Here is a 15,688-nt window from a genome sequence, read left to right as displayed (position 1 = left end):
GACCTCCCTCGGTAACCATCGAAAATTGAATTCTACGCAAAAACAAAAAAACGCATCTCAAACCACGGTTCGCTAGCACCTACGGAACAGTGAGCAGTCTTCTTCATTGTAACTCAGTCCAATCATTCGTTCCCCTCCTACATTACCTATAAAGGTAAAAACACAAACGCCATTATTCAGCCACACACGGGCCTACCCATCTACTCACCAACCCCCCTGTCCCAACAAAAATGAGTATCGTAAAAAAGAAATGAGCACGATAAACACATACGGGCACGCAAGGGAAAAACACTCACCTTGCTTGTGCAAAGGAAGTGGCGTACATGCCGTGCCCCTCCGCGAGTACGGCGGACCCTGCCACCAATCAGGTTGCCGGACACCGACCACCAGGCCGGACATAGCCTTCTCAAAGGAATTGACGACCTCTGGGTGCATTCCGAAGGACGGGGTGCTGGGCACCGACAATTCGGCCCACAACCCACGGCGGCCGCTCGTGGGGAGGGGATACAGGAGTCTCCATTTATAAAGACGAAATCTCTAAGCAAAAACGCCACTGGGCCCGGCAGTTGAGCCCCACAAGGGTGGCATCGCGTACAACGGGCAGAAACCCTTGGTTGTTCCACGGACGGCCAGGTGACTCCATAGAACCCCGTCCAACCAGCTGGCGGGCACCACGCGCCCAACTGGTTAACCAAGCAAGCGCAACCGAAGTATCAAAATTGTGCTAGCTAGTGCTTTTATTATGTCCCTGTGGCTCCATATTTAGCCTAGAAATGCATTCGCAAGCCATATCTTGAATGTCCCCACCTGGTTGACTGCTCTTTGGGACCCTTTTGTTTAAGAAGTTTTACTTCGTGCCGCCTGGTTTTTTTTTCTGGGAATCGCCCCAGTCGCATTCCGATCGACTTGGATCTTGCATGCCGTAACGCCGACGCCGCTTCCAGGGCGATAGTTTCAAAACGGAAGTGGGAGGAGGAGATGGAGGAGAGTGATAAAAGGGCGGCCAGGTCAGCCCTCCGACCCCTCCCCCAGCCACACAGCGTGGGGGCCGGAGTGAGTAAGCGCAGAGCCCCGGGGGCAGGCAGCTAGGACAACACTCCCCAGGCACCTGGCTCACACGCAAGTTCTTCGTTTGCATGTAAAGGTCGCGGAGCGATGCTACCGCCATGGCCCTCGTGGGAGGTCGAAACCACAGGTGCTCCCCTTCTGATGTTGTTGGACCGTAGGGCGGCGTCTGCGATTTGGGCAGGAGGTCCTCCTTTTATTGTTGTTAGGCCTTCTCGAAAATATGGCGTTCGTGAGGTAGTGTTGTTGGCGTGATGCATGCACCGTGGTTACTGGACATCAAGCTTGTGTAATAAAACCGGAGCGGTACAGTTAGTTTCCTTTCTTTCTTTCTTTCGACACTCTCGAGTCTTTCATGCGGCTGCCCTTGTGGTGCAGCGTTCTGTTTGTAAATATGTCCTTTCGTTTCATAAAATGAATTCTCTTTAGCACTTGCATACGTGAACATATCCGTGGATATGTTTGTCGGCCTGTATACGTACGTGAATACACGTGTGTTTATGAATGAACAACTCCTTTCGTTTACCACTGCAATCTGCATTTAGATCCTCTTCAGGTTGATGGCGATGCTTCTCAACAATCTATATGGACATCTTGTTAGCTTAACCGTTTGGTTGATTGCCGTTTGTGGAAGTGTTGATTGTCTTTTACCAAGCATCAACCCTCATGCATTTGCGCGGAATGAGGTGGTACCGATTGAGGTTAATGTTCTGACGTCACTCAGAACCCACTTACCGTATGACTACTACAAAGCCCTTCCGACATGCCGCCCAAAGGAACCTATCTCAAAGAAATCAAACAATATTGGAGGTTCCCTTATGGGCGATCGGATTAAGACATCTCCTTATGAAAACATCCGTTTGCTCAGCAACGTCAGCTGCAGCGTTGTCTGTGAAAAAGGGGTGGACAAAGATAAGCAGACGAGGTTCCTTAAGAAGGCCATTGAGAAAAATTACCGTATTAACCTTCTCATGGACGGTCTTCCTCTTGCCGAGGCGAGTGGGAACAATAATTTTGTAATGGGAGTTCCACTCGGTTTTATGCGCGATGGGAGAAGTTACGTTAACAACCACATACATTTTACTATCAGTTATACGCCAGACAACGTTAAACAAAATGGAGGCGAAGAAAAGTACCGTATTTTGACATTTGTTGCTGAGGCTTCTTCTGTAGCGCACAAATCTGAAGCGCCTTGTGCACAACCGCTCGACGGTCACCTTGCATCTAACATAGCGCCACTCCCAGCGGATACCGACCGGATCATATGGAGCTATGGCGTTTCGTGGATCGAGAGTAAAGAAAAATGGTCTACTAGGTGGGATATTTATTTAAGTGTTCACAAGGAAAAAAACCACTGGTACTCCATTATGAACTCTACTTTACTCGTCATCTTTCTCACAATCGTTATTGCTGTCTTGCTGGTCCGTATCGTTCGCCGCGACCTGGGCAAGTTAGCCGATGTGGACATAGATGAAACGGAATATTTAGATGACATAGGCTGGAAGTTACTGTGTCGCGATGTTTTTCGGCCGCCACCCAATGGGTGGCTTCTTGCGTGCTTTACCGGCGCTGGTGTACAACTATTAGGTATGTCGTTCACCGTCGTCGTGTTTGCCACCATGGGCTTTTTCTCCCCACAAAACCGCGGCAGCCTTTTCACAGCACTCCTCGTTTGCTTTGCTCTCCTTGGTGTTACTGGTGGGTATGTTTCAGCGCGTCTGCTGAAACTATGGAATAGAACAAAGTGGATGTATGTTTTTCTTACCGGGACCATTGTACCGGCGTCATCATTTGCCATATTTTTTGTGGTAAACCTACTCGTTTGGTCTCAGTCGAGTAGTGCCGCCGTTCCGTTTTCTTCAGTTGTTTTGGTGGTATGTATCTGGTTCTTTGTCAGTCTCCCACTAGTGTACTTCGGTGCTGTGTTGGGATTCAAACAGGGAACCATATCCGTTCCATCAAATTACAACCAGATTCCGCGCCACATACCCGCCCAGCCTTGGTATTCGTCAACACTGGCAGTTTTATCAGCAGGCGTCCCGCCTTTTGCTGCCGTTTTTTTCGAGACTTATTTTATTTTGGGTGCAATCTGGCTGAACAGATTTTACTATATTTTCGGCTTCCTCTTCCTAGTTGGCGTTCTATTTGTCATTATTACCGCAGAGACCGCGATAGTTTTTATTTACTATTCTCTTTGTGCAGAGGATCACCGTTGGTGGTGGAAGTCGTTTTTCATTGGATCAAGCTCAGGGTTGTACCTGTTCCTCTACACTCTCTACTACGCCACGGAGGGAAGTGTGAAAATAGAGGGCATGGTTCCCACAGTTTTGTATGTCGGTTATATGGGTTTACTAAGTTTTCTCTTTTCGGTAGCAGCTGGATCTGTAGGCTTCTTGGCCTGTTTTTTGTTTGTTCGATGGATATATCGTTATGGAAAGGCCGACTAAGGGCGTCGGCCCATAACCTGTGATTCGCTGGGGGAGTTGTACGGCAGGTCGCTGACTTAAGATTAGAGGGGAGTGGGGTAGTAGTACTCAGCAAATCAGCGGTAAGAAGTGTTTTTCCTCTTCCCTCCTTAGTACAGATTTAACTGGGACTACATTTATATGGTACAATGCCTCTTCTGTTTAACTTGTCGCTGCACGTTACTTTAGGGGGAACGTGTTTTTCTTTTTTTAAAAAAAATGCATATATATCCGCAACTTGCTCATTTCCAGTATTTTTATAGTATGCAAGACTACTTGCGGGAAATCGAGGGTAGATTAGCGAGGAAAAGAGAGAGACAAAATACCGTCCTTTACCGATTAGCGAAGCGCAAGGCTGATGAGAAGCGGTTATCGAGCCTTGGAATACGCAGTCTTCCCTCTAGCCCACTCGAAACTGCCGATGTCAATGTTGTGAAGTTTGTTATTTTCAAGACCAAGCAAGAAATTGGAGACAAGGTTGCCCGACTTCGGAACCCTGAGTTGGTCAGTATCGAAACCCATGGCGAGGTCGTCGTCCGCGCTAAAAACGATGAAGTAAATCAACTAATTTCCAAGAAGAATTTATGGGAGCGCAGGTTGGCCACTCTAAACGGTGAAACCCACAGAAGGGCTGCTCCACGAAAGATCTACTTCGGGTGCGCTGCTGGACTACCAGAGGCTAAAAGGGACGATGCAAAGGAGGTCGTTGCCCATGTGGAAAATGAAGAGGATGGTTGGGAGTCTGGTTCACATGCTTCATCGAATTCCGATGATGACGACGATGATGCGCCAAAACCATCTACTCTCTACCGCGAGGAGCTTGCTTCACGCGGTTCCGAGGACTTATTACGCTGCATTGAAACTGAGGCCGAGCGTAACCTTAGGTCAGTGTATTCACACGGCAGCGAGTCGTCGCCTGGGCGTAGCCAAATGGCTGAGGAAACCTTCATTGTTGATGTCGTGTTACCAACTGAAGAAGAATTTCGCATAAAACATCTTGAAAGGAGAAAACAGGCAATTCAGAAGCGCCTTGATGCACTCAAGAATTAGTGCGTGTGTCCACTAAGATTCTTTTGTTTGGGCGATTACCGGATTTTCCTGTATAATTGTTGCAAATTTCTTTCTATGTGGCTTCTCGTACCCTGTTTGCTTCTTTTTTTTTTATGCTTACAACTTCAAACTTATTGTTTTTCTGATGTCATCCTACCTTGGCAACATGCATCTGCCTCATAATTATGACATTGTGGTAGTGAGAATAGTTATAAACTACATACATCTATGCCTGGATTGCTAATATCCCGGAAACGTACCAGAAGCGAGGCTTCAGGTAAGCCGATAGGGGAAATCAAATGTGTGGCTGAGAATCGTGTACAAGCACTTAAACCACCATTGGGGGAACTGGTACCCAAGGGTGAACTTGGAGCTGGGACACCTCATGAACCGTACAATCTGCCTCTGCGGGGTAACCCCAACAAAAGCGGTTGTCACCACTGTCTAGCAGACCAGTGCCACTGCGTCTTCTTCGAACGTCTCTTGGACGCCACATTCAGACGCTTAGATATCAAGCGCATAACGGAAGTGTCAGGGTCACGTCATCTATGTGCCAAGTCCCTGCTACCTACCTTTGTCTCGCGAATGGTTCGCCTAATGGAAATAACGTCCGAAGACACCTTTTACGACCTGGGGTGTGGTAATGGATCTATTTTGTTTCAGGTAGCTTTTTTAACTGGTGCTCGTTGTGTTGGAATTGAAATAAGTGAACACAACGCTAAAGTTGCAAAAAAGGCTTGGGAGGTCATCAGACCGGAACTTGAGGGGTCTTCGGGACGAAGCATGCCGGAAGTTAACATAATTACTTCCGATATGACAAAGATTTTGGCGGATGAAAGACTTTTTGAGTCAGAAAGGGGTAAAACCGTAATTCTTCTATCGAACTTGTTGTTTCCAAAGTCCCTGACTCACTATCTCTCCGAACGTTTCAGGCGGGTTCCAAGCGGAACGAGGATACTATGTTTTGACGATCTTTATCCGCATAGCCGCTCTGTCGCTGCGATCCGTGACCCAGAGGCGTTCCGGCTTTTCGCCATGACCGATTATCGCTGGCAGGAGTGCAGCGTGGAATGGTGTACGAGGGATGGCCCTTTTTTCATTCACCGACGGAGATGAACCACACGTCTGACATATATCTTTTTGGATAGCTCACTTCAGCTATTCAACTTATCAAGTGGTATGTTACCTGCTACGTGTTTTTGTATCCATTGTGTATCTCCTTTGCGTTCAAAAGCAAATGTGCATATATTTGCTATTCCCTGCGTTAATGCGAAGGCAGACGTGTACGAACATCGGATGATATACAAAATAACTTTGTGCTTCGACTTGTTTTTTGCAAATGATAGGTAGGAGGTGAATGTGCTTGTCGAGTATGGACCCACACAACTGGAAAAGGCCCAAAATGTTTTTGTTTAGTTCCCGGTAACCTACCGATCACTGTGTCGATTGATATAGACGGCGAAACCCCCCTTATTATTTGCAGACGTTTGCTCCGAAAGAACTCAGGCACCATTGCTCATGGGGTGTGACGAACAATGGGCGGGCGAAAAAATGTGGTAAGTTGAGGGGGGGCTGATTTCTTTACTCACGCCAGGCAGTTCGCTTCTGAGTTGTTATTGAACAATTATCGCATTTGTTACTTAACGCACTATGAAGTTTGCCGCTCTCTATCATGTGCACCGTGTGTGGCTGTAGTGGAATAGGGACCAGACAGCAGGTGGCGTCGGATTTTTCGGTCTGTTGGAATGCATTATTTTCTTAAGGGTTTATGGTGCATTCATTTTTATTTCTCCCGTTACGTCGCATCATAGCGGGCATATGACAATGGCGATGTGAACAAGGCTGTCGTAACGACTGTGTCCCCACTACGTTCTCGGAGAAGGTGCCGTAAACCTCCGTTACAGCGGCCGGGTTGTCGCCACAAAAAGGAAAATGATATATATTTTCATTTGTTGTATGTGCACCACCTAGAGGCAGCTTATATAAGAAGGTAAGGGACGCACATTTGTTAGGATAGGCCACCTATAAACTTTTTCTAAGATGAACTGCAGAGAGTGGTTGGCGAAACTTGTTTCGTATGACACTACCAGCCGAAATTCGAACCTCGAGCTCATTTACTGCATAAGAAGCTACCTTACGGCCCTTGGCGTACCGAGCACGTTAGTGTACAACGACGAGAAAACAAAAGCGAATCTATGGGCAACGTTGGCAGGTGAGGGTGGGATAACAGATGGTGGAATTATCCTCTCCGGTCATACAGATGTAGTCCCGGTAGATGGCCAGAAATGGGAGAGTGACCCCTTCACTCTAACAGAAAGAGATGGGAAGTTCTATGGACGAGGCACGTGTGATATGAAGGGTTTCATCGCGGTTTGCATGTCTCTTGTACCAGAGCTTCTTCAAATGAAGCGAAGGAAACCTATTCACCTTGCGTGGACGTACGATGAGGAAGTGGGGTGTATTGGCGGCCAAGTATTAACCCAGTTTCTTCGTGAACAAGGGGTCAAGGCTTACGGATGCATTGTTGGGGAGCCAACATCCAATCAGGTTGTTGTTGCACACAAGGGAATAGCAGTTTACCGCGCTCGTGTGCAGGGGAAGGCGGCACACTCTTCGTATGCACTTACACGCCGGAGCTGCAATGCCATCGACTATGCCGCTAAACTCATTGTGAAGATACGCGAAATCGCCGAGGATTTCCGGTGCAACGGAACGTGTGATTCATACTTTGACGTTCCCAACACGACGATATCAACCAATCTTGTGACTGGTGGTAACGCTGAGAACACCGTACCCGCAGTTTGTGAATTCGTATTTGAGATGCGTTACCTAACAAATACTGACTTGGGTTTGATTGAAAAACAAATCAAAACCTATGCAGAAGGTGAACTCCTCCCACTAATGAAGACGGAATTCGATTGCGCAAGCATTGAAATTGTGAAGATGGTCGGCGCACCACCTCTGAAGCAGGCGGATGAGGAAGATCCTTTTCTCATTTTGCTTCGTCGTATTGCAAGGGATAACGCGGTACGTAAGGTTGCGTATGCCACGGAAGCTGGACATTACCAGGGTATCGGTATCCCTGTTGGTGTTTGCGGCCCTGGCTCGATTCTGCAGGCGCATGGAGCTAACGAATTCGTCACCCTCGAGCAGCTCGAAGGTTGTGCTAAAATTATTCGTGAGGTTGCGCAAGACGGCGATATTGGAAGAAAACCGCATTTGTAGGAGACACAGATCGATGTGTTTTGTCGGCAGGGTGGCCGCGTGCGCTACCCTTCACTGTGGTGGTGCATGGTTTGATAGACGGGCTCATGCGTATCCGTTCATCCTCGGTATTCCAATGGGGAAAATGGAAGATGAACACCAAATGGTGTGCTATTATTATTATTTATTTATTTGTTGGGCGCGGTTCCTTTGTTTTTTTTTTTTCCACATATTGACTTGTTGGCGGCCGCCCTTATCGAACAGAAGGTTCGCGCTGCGGAAGAAATATGTAAGTGATTTGCGCTTCGGTGGTACCAGTTTAGATTCGTGCTCAAGGGTGCTTTCCCCTCCCCTCCCCCCTCCCTGGTCATAGAGGTGCACGAACTCTCGCTGATCGTTCTTTTTACCTTCCTATTCTCGTATTATTAGCTTTATCACTTTTTTTTTTTTTACAGTACCTGTGGTTGGTAGTCATAGAATGCACGAAGAGGACCTTATGAAGTGCGTTTCTGCCCTATCTCGGTGCACCTCGCGTGATGAACAAACGTTGGAAAGTATCCTGGGGGATATTCATCGAAGTGTGTTCGGTGCGAACGAAGGCGGCGGAGAGTCATTGAAACCTTCCGATTTATTGTCACTGTGCAATAATGCTGTTGAGTGGATTGGGGGCAACTTGGGTAAAAGGAAGCGTTCTGCCGCGATGCGGTTGTCTATAGGTGTCGTAGTAGTGGAGTTGCTCGCACGTCTGACACGGGTTTTGCTCTGGGGAATGGGTGACCCGGAAGAAATGTCCTTGTGTTGTGACAGGTTAAGGGAGATTAAAGAAGATGCCGAGCAGCTCGAGGTATTTCTATTGCCTCGGTTCTTCCTGAAGCTTCCTATTAGTCCCATAACTTTGAGAGACGTTTTATTGAAGACCCCATGGGGTCTCTTCTCACAGAAGTATGGAGTGCAAACCACCTCTCACGGTACAGTGCCTGCACAGGTAGCCACGGTACTCAGTGATCTGAGGACCAATTTTGGCTGCGATTTTCTCCATAATTGTCGAGTGGACGTTGAGCTGCCTCTTCCCGCTTACCCCGCCTCCGCACTGACTGACACAGGGGTGTCCCGCTCCACAAAAAGCAACGCCACCAGCGACATCGCAGCGCTAACGTGTGAAAGTTCCGCAGCTCCGGGAGCTGTTGTTTCCTCAACAGTCGACACTGTGAATGTTGGAGCTTCGGTTGACGGCTCTAGTGTCTGTGTCGCTCGGTCAGCTCCCAAATCCTTGCGCAGCGGAAGAAGCACACTCCGTGGGGCCGCGAAGCATGAGATGTTCGGGGCGAAAGCCGCAACCATTCCAGCGAACATCAAAAATCCTTTACCCATGCACCCCACCCGCAGCTTGCCCGCATATATGCTAAGGAAGTGGAAACCAGGGGCTGCACCGCGAGCAACAGTGGGATGCGGGGGCAGGGAAATAGCTGGGACTGAGGAAAACAACTTGCCGGTGACGCCAGATACGCAGTCCTCGGCGGGGGACGATAGCGACACAGAGGTGTTGGCGACAGAGAGCCCGGTACGGAAAAGGGTATGTTCTGATGGAACTGTTGTCCCACCATCGCCGTCGCGCTTAACGCGTGACGAAATGGAGCCTTGTGCTCCAGGGATTAAAAAGTAGCGGTAGGAAGTGAGCACGTATTGCGCTTGTGCCCGTACACTGGGCAACCCGAGGGAGCGAGGACAGCAACCTCTAGGTTTTTGATAGAATAGAAACAGTGTAGTAGGTGGGAAAAGAAACAAAGTGGCTAAAAGGTGTTTAGTGTCCCTCCACGCTATACCATAGATTGTTTATATGCAAGCGCGCAGGTACAAACTTGCGCGTGGATTAAATTTGAAGCTCGAAAGGTGGCGCCTTCATAATTGTGGGCTTGATTGGCTTAGAGCCTTTTGCTCTTCTTTCAAAGTGGGCCCTCCCGCTGAGTACGCAGTGGGCGGGGTATACAAAAATGCCAAATGGTAAATTGAGTAGGAGCGATGTTTGTGGACGATGCAACTCTGCGGTAAGTGCCACCATCGTGAGCATTACACTAGAAAGAGGACACGCGGGAGCACAAGAACTCTGAGAATGGTGTTCTAACGTGTGCCCCCAATCCACGGGCACAATGCCAACGTCAAGGTGCGTACCTGCTGGCATTCACACTGCTTAGTGGCGTGTAGACCATCGAGGCATATTTTTTGAGTTGTGCACTTGTTTACCGCAACTGGAACATCGGCAACGGCTGTAGTGGTCGTTGTATGAGCTATCGCAACCGTAGTCCACTGACGACGCTCGATTTAAAACGTTTTTTTTTTTTAAAACTCTTTCACCTATCTCGTCGACGCCTCTCGTAGATTTCGTTGCTTGTAATTGAAGTTTATATGCATGAGTTTGGTGCTCGCGTTCTTTACCCATTGGTTCAATCCATGGTTTCTGTCGTTTTTCGTCATCTACCGCGGAAAATGAGACAACACTTTTACCCTCTTTTCTGTAGTCTGCAGAACATAACAAACATGGCAGGTAAGAAAGCTCACCCCATCAAAAGGGATTGGTACTGGAATCACAACGATCGCTTTGAGATCTGGCACAGCTTGGATTGGCCCTCCGTACGACGTGGCCGCCAAATATACACTGAAGTGTTCGCACCGTGTCACCCCCTGGGTCGCATGACTTTCACGCACTTTCAAGGCTTCATGACACGTGAAGAGATCAAACAGTTGGCCTCGCAGTATGAAGTGGTTGATTCAGCTCCGGATGCACAGGGAATGTTGAACCCACGACCTGGCAAACCGACAGACACGCTTCCCATTCCGTTTCCGAACCAGCGCGCGGCGCAGTTTGCCAACAATGGCTCTGAGCCGCCGGATCTTCAACATTCGGTGTTTGGCAAGGAGGGGGGTCCGGATTACATCTTTTCTCTCATCACAGGCTACAACTGGGGCAACGGTGAGTTGATGGAAATCCCCCCTTTTGCGCCTGAGTTGAAACCTGGCCAGTTCTGGAACCCGTACTTTAAGGACTGCGTCCTCTCTATGCCGCCCCCGCTCTCTGACGGGATGGTGGATTATGAGGATGGCACGCCCGCAACGATAAGTCAAATGGCGAAGGACGTCGTCAACTTCCTTCGGTGGTCTGCTGAGTCGGAGTACGACGACCGTCGCGTTATGTTTTGGAAGTGTTTCACTACACTGGGTCTGGTGAACTGCATTCTGCTACATTACTGCCAGAAGAACACAAACTGGCGCATTTACGGACGGACAACCTTCCGCTACTGGAAGAAGACATGGTAATGGTGTATCGTATGGAGCCTGTATGATGTGGAGCGAGAGGGGAGAGGATAGGTATTCGGGCAAAATGTCACCCGATGGAAATTATTCCTCCCCCTTTCTAATCTTATTTTTTCCCGGCTGATCTGGCCGCTTTCTCTTTCGTCCGTGGGTTCGTCTTAACACAACAAAAGGAATGTTTTGCTATTCGTTTGATTGTGGGAACGTTTACTTAACCTAATTTTTTATCAGTTAGTCTTTGACCAGGTAGCGGACGAAGATAGATATCACAATGTAATTCTTTTCCTTTTAAATATTCCCATCCGTTCGTTATTTCTTTTAGGGAGCTTCTCGCTGGGTTAAATTGACAACAGCAAACATTACTACAATCGTAGCAGTATGTTCATTTATATGCACTGCACCAAAACAAATAGGAACAGGCTGTGCTAATATATGCACACCGTGCATATACTTGGGGTGGCCGGTGGCAACGAAAGGAAGCGGGTGAGTGCTCAGGGGGCGGAAGTTGGAGAGAGGAAAGTAGTGATTATAAGCAAGAGACTATAGCAAGGAAAATTAGATGGAGGCATGTATATGAAAGTACCTGTGTGGCCGGGGTGGGTGGAGCCTTGGTCGTAATGAAGGGTTGGGGGAACTTGTTGCTGCGAACAAGTGGCGCAGTTCCGTAAATTTGCGGGAATAAGGAAGAAATGTTGAGAGAACTGAAGGGGCATTAAAACGTGCTTGAGATGTTGAAGAGGGCGTTTCCTCATTTTGTAGTTTCCGGGTATAGATAAATTTAATGCACCGGGGGGGGGACTGCAAAGGTGAAGGGTGTTAGGATTTAGGGGACTTCGTTGCGCACTCGTGTGTTGTTGTTTGTTGAAGTTTTCGATACGGCGCCTTGTTGTACTGTTTCGGTTCGCAACAAAAGATACAGCGGGGAAACAGCAGTAACGGTGAAAAACATGGGCTTGGTTTGAACAGAGATGTGAGGAAGGATGAATGATCAGTTTTTCATTGTCTGTTTCAGTTGTACTTGTGTTATCCCCACCTTCGCGCGTTTAATTTTATTCCACTTGTTTGTTTCTTCCTTTGCCACCGCTGCAGCAACTCAACCGTCTTCATGGTTGGATTGATATGCTGCAAATAAACGCGTTCAAGTTGGTGAGGGCAACTCCTTTCCTCCTGAAACGTACCGGCAAGCCGGCGGATACGCCAGACTATAAACAGGTCTATTTGCCATACGATGCGGCCCCCACTGAACGGGAGTTGGAGAGGGAGCGGCGCCGCTTCAAGCAGGCGCACCATGGACGCATGGAGCACCGTAAACTTGTAGAGGTCAAGGAAGTGCCCTTGAATGTGTATACGTACGGGAAAGAGGGTATGTCGCTCCCCATAGCTATTTTCAAGGACCAAAAAGACCCGGTTATTGGCCCGGAGTGGACATACCCAGGCATTTATGAAAATAAAATAGCCGCACAGCACTGGTACACGGAGGAGTTGTTCGACAAAGAGAGCAAGGAGGCGTTTGAATCGCCGTGGCAGCAGCAGATACTTGACAATCAGGTGAAACGAAGGATGGCGAAAGTTATGTTCCGCATGCGCCAAGTGAACATGAAGGCTGTGGATTTGTTTCAAAAGGAGCGTGGATCGTCAAGGCGGTCCGGCGGTGCGGGAGAAAAGGGTAAGGATGGGGGTGGAAAGAAGTGAGAAAAAGGGGTGGACGTAATCACAAAGCATGCTGACAGGGGAGGGGATTAGGCGACTAGTTTCCTGCATTTCGAGATCGTTGCTTCCCATTGGGTTGCTCTCATCAGTGCTGCCTGAAAAGCGCCCCCACCACGCAATCTTTAAGCCCCTTCCCTCGAACGAGTCGGCGCGAGGAGTTTTGTGGTATGTGTGTGTGTGACCACATGCTTGCTTTTACACACAAGCAAGTCCGTTCTTCACACACGCTTTGTGAGTAAATAAAGTGTCACATTTTGATTTGTACCATATTTCCCCTTTTCCGGCCCTCCATACCCGTGGACTCTTCTGCACCCTCATCTTTGTTCTTTTTCTTGCTCTTCGTGCTATATTGACCATGCAAACACGGTCGTGCCTCCAAGAACGTGTGTGTGAGCGAAGCACAACGCAGAGTAACCGACAAAAACCGGAAGAGTGGGGAGAAGGATTCGACGGTGCAAGTATCAAACATTAGGAAACGAAACAAGAAAGGAAATTGTGTGGGTGGAAAGACAGTTAAGAATTGTGACAGACAACGTGAAGGTGAGAGAAAAGGTGGGAGATGCGGCGTTCTTTCTTTGTTGCTCTACTTCTCCAACTGTCGCACGCCTCTGTGCGGGCGCTGAGTCTGTTTCCTACTTGCTCGGAAAATGAATACACAGGGGGTGGGCTTCCAGGCAAAGAGTGGGTGGTGCAAAGGTTTGACAAACCTGGGCGGAATCTAACGATTCACTGTCTTGCGTACGAAGTGAAACCGGTTGATACCACTAACGCAAAAGACATGGGCCCCGGGCCGTGCCAAATTGACCACCAGACGGAATTCTCGTTCCGCCTGTTTGTACGTGCCACGTACAAGGACAGTAAGTCTGGAGAGCAGGTTACGGAGGAATACGATGTGAAGGATATGGCAGGTGGATCGCTCTCCGATGTGGCAATTCGACTTGCGCATAAGTCAGACCTTTCGTTGGTGTTCGCTAATACGGCGGCTAACCATGAGTGTGGTCTGGAGGCGCGCGTCTCCTTCAGGTTTACACATGACGCTAAGGTGGCAGCGGTTAGTGACGTTCCTGTACTGGTTGGTGTTCAACCGCGAATTGTTCACGCAAAGAACAGTGTTCCGACTCGCTTCATCTTCCGAAGCTCAGACAGTACGAAAGGGGGTGTCTCAGAACGCGAGGAGTTTTTCCTTATCAGCGCAAAAGAAGAATGCTCAACAAGCACCGGTTCCAATAGCTATTTGATGAGTCACCCTTCCAGCCCGCCACTGTTTGACGAAGACTTCACCGGAGCTAACACTTCTACGTTCGCCGCCCGAGATGTCTTCATCGATACCGCACGCGCCTATCGTATCTGTAGCCGCAAGGCAAACACGGAAGATGTGACAGAGGTTGGTGTTGTCCGCAGCTTTGAGGTCAATCCTTCGTACTACCAGGTAGTTGGTGGCCAGAATGCTGACGGAAAAGTATACGTTATGAAGCGTACGACCATCAAGTTCTATGGATCCGATTTGGACACACGCCCCCGAAGGAACCAGGCAAAATTTGTCTCAGATACCGAGGATTGCGACGCGTCCGCTGCAGGTGGCGTGCCAGAAACTCTTGCTCTTGAACCTGAAGATAGATTTGGACCAAAGGCGACTTCTGTGCTATGGTCATGGGTGCTCAAACGTGGGGGAGCCTATAAGGTATGCTTCAAGCGCACAGGAATGCCGTGGGTAGAGGTGCCAAGTATCGACATCGTCAACAGTGCTGCCGACATCACCAATGCCGACGGTAACATCACTTACAGACAGCCCGTTGACCCTGTGACAAAAGAACTCTGCCCAATGGCACCACCCAACACTCCGGAGAATAGGTGGAGCATGTACAACAGTATTATGCTAACCCTGAAAAGTAAAACGTTACCGTCCAACTATCTGCAGACCCTGAGTAAGGCTCTGTGCGTGCCACGTACGGCAATGGCCCTGTCTCGCGTCACACACGGAAAGGACGGCCGTGTGCGGCTGTTCATATCAATCTTCTGTGAGGAACTGGGTGAAGACCGCACATGTGACACAGTAGAGCGTCAAAATTACATCATATCTGCATCAAAGCAGGGTTCGGAAGCGCTTGCGGCGGCAGGCATCGAATCAGCAGAAGGAAGCAGGGATATGTTCGCGCTCGGTGACGACCCTAACCCTAGGATGGGTTGGGGTCGCGTACTTTCAATCTTTGCAATATGTGGTACAGTGGTTGCCGTCGCCTGCCTTGTGGTCTACGGAGTGCTTAAGTATCGTGAAAACCGTCAGTACTTCGTCAACTTTGGAGTCGAAGACGAGGATGTGGATGATATGTACATCTCCAACATCCCAACCGCCGGTGCGGCGGTGAACTCGGCCGGTACGAAAGGCTCCGTCATTGAGGTGGAGGATTAGTTGAACGGTTGACGAGAGTACCAGGTAGCAGTGGGTGTTTGAAGAACATGGACCCTTCCGGAACGAGGAAAAAATGTTTAAGGGAGAAAAAAAAAAGAAAAGCATGGAGAAGGCGGAAAGGGGGAAATTTTGTAGTGTGATTGAGAGTACGGGCAGGTGGGGTATGAAGGCGAAATGAAAAGCGAACAAACAAAACTAAAGGGAGGGCAAAAAGGAAGGGCCTATCGGGGGGTTTAAAAAAAAAAAGAAAAGGGAAACACAGCGTATGCGTTCTGCCTGTACTTAAAGTGGAGAGAAAAATGTCTAGGGTGTTCCGGGGAGATGCCTCCACATAAAATAAAAAGAAGAAAATGCTTTTTAAGATCTAGGTAAATTGATGAAGGGTGTTGGATGTGGTACGGTTGGTGTACTACACGGATAGGCAGCAGAAATGCGGGAGCGGAGTGGCAGATGGACCTAAATTTCAAATCGTCAA

General features: G+C 48.7%; 8 protein-coding genes across 8 annotated transcripts, besides 2 other annotated features; all 8 read left to right on the top strand.

Moving 5' to 3' along the window:
• Positions 1-15,688: part of a sequence feature (sequence corresponds to BAC RPCI93-26N11) that runs on past both edges of the window.
• Positions 1,626-3,512, top strand: Tb927.8.1940 (endosomal integral membrane protein, putative; the record flags this gene model as incomplete). The annotated part of the gene is made up of 1 exon (XM_841934.1): positions 1,626-3,512. One exon carries the CDS (start codon positions 1,626-1,628, stop codon positions 3,510-3,512), a length of 1,887 nt encoding a protein of 628 aa, XP_847027.1.
• On the top strand, positions 3,750-4,580 carry Tb927.8.1930 (hypothetical protein, conserved; the record flags this gene model as incomplete). The annotated part of the gene is made up of 1 exon (XM_841933.1): positions 3,750-4,580. The coding sequence occupies one exon, from the start codon at positions 3,750-3,752 to the stop codon at positions 4,578-4,580; it is 831 nt and encodes a 276-aa protein (XP_847026.1).
• Tb927.8.1920 (hypothetical protein, conserved) lies at positions 4,809-5,696 on the top strand (the record flags this gene model as incomplete). The annotated part of the gene is made up of 1 exon (XM_841932.1): positions 4,809-5,696. One exon carries the CDS (start codon positions 4,809-4,811, stop codon positions 5,694-5,696), a length of 888 nt encoding a protein of 295 aa, XP_847025.1.
• Positions 6,621-7,805, top strand: Tb927.8.1910 (acetylornithine deacetylase, putative; the record flags this gene model as incomplete). The annotated part of the gene is made up of 1 exon (XM_841931.1): positions 6,621-7,805. One exon carries the CDS (start codon positions 6,621-6,623, stop codon positions 7,803-7,805), a length of 1,185 nt encoding a protein of 394 aa, XP_847024.1.
• Positions 7,957-7,978: a sequence feature (AT_rich).
• Positions 8,263-9,447, top strand: Tb927.8.1900 (hypothetical protein, conserved; the record flags this gene model as incomplete). The annotated part of the gene is made up of 1 exon (XM_841930.1): positions 8,263-9,447. One exon carries the CDS (start codon positions 8,263-8,265, stop codon positions 9,445-9,447), a length of 1,185 nt encoding a protein of 394 aa, XP_847023.1.
• On the top strand, positions 10,320-11,096 carry Tb927.8.1890 (cytochrome c1, heme protein, mitochondrial precursor; the record flags this gene model as incomplete). Its single annotated transcript, XM_841929.1, has 1 exon — positions 10,320-11,096. One exon carries the CDS (start codon positions 10,320-10,322, stop codon positions 11,094-11,096), a length of 777 nt encoding a protein of 258 aa, XP_847022.1.
• On the top strand, positions 12,213-12,785 carry Tb927.8.1880 (hypothetical protein, conserved; the record flags this gene model as incomplete). Its single annotated transcript, XM_841928.1, has 1 exon — positions 12,213-12,785. The coding sequence occupies one exon, from the start codon at positions 12,213-12,215 to the stop codon at positions 12,783-12,785; it is 573 nt and encodes a 190-aa protein (XP_847021.1).
• Tb927.8.1870 (Golgi/lysosome glycoprotein 1) lies at positions 13,363-15,213 on the top strand (the record flags this gene model as incomplete). The annotated part of the gene is made up of 1 exon (XM_841927.1): positions 13,363-15,213. The coding sequence occupies one exon, from the start codon at positions 13,363-13,365 to the stop codon at positions 15,211-15,213; it is 1,851 nt and encodes a 616-aa protein (XP_847020.1).

This window comes from Trypanosoma brucei, chromosome 8 (assembly GCF_000002445.2).
Source record: "Trypanosoma brucei brucei TREU927 chromosome 8, complete sequence".
Taxonomy (NCBI): Eukaryota; Euglenozoa; class Kinetoplastea; order Trypanosomatida; family Trypanosomatidae; genus Trypanosoma; species Trypanosoma brucei.
Note: the sequence above shows the minus strand (reverse complement) of the source record. Positions and strands in the feature narration are given on the sequence as shown.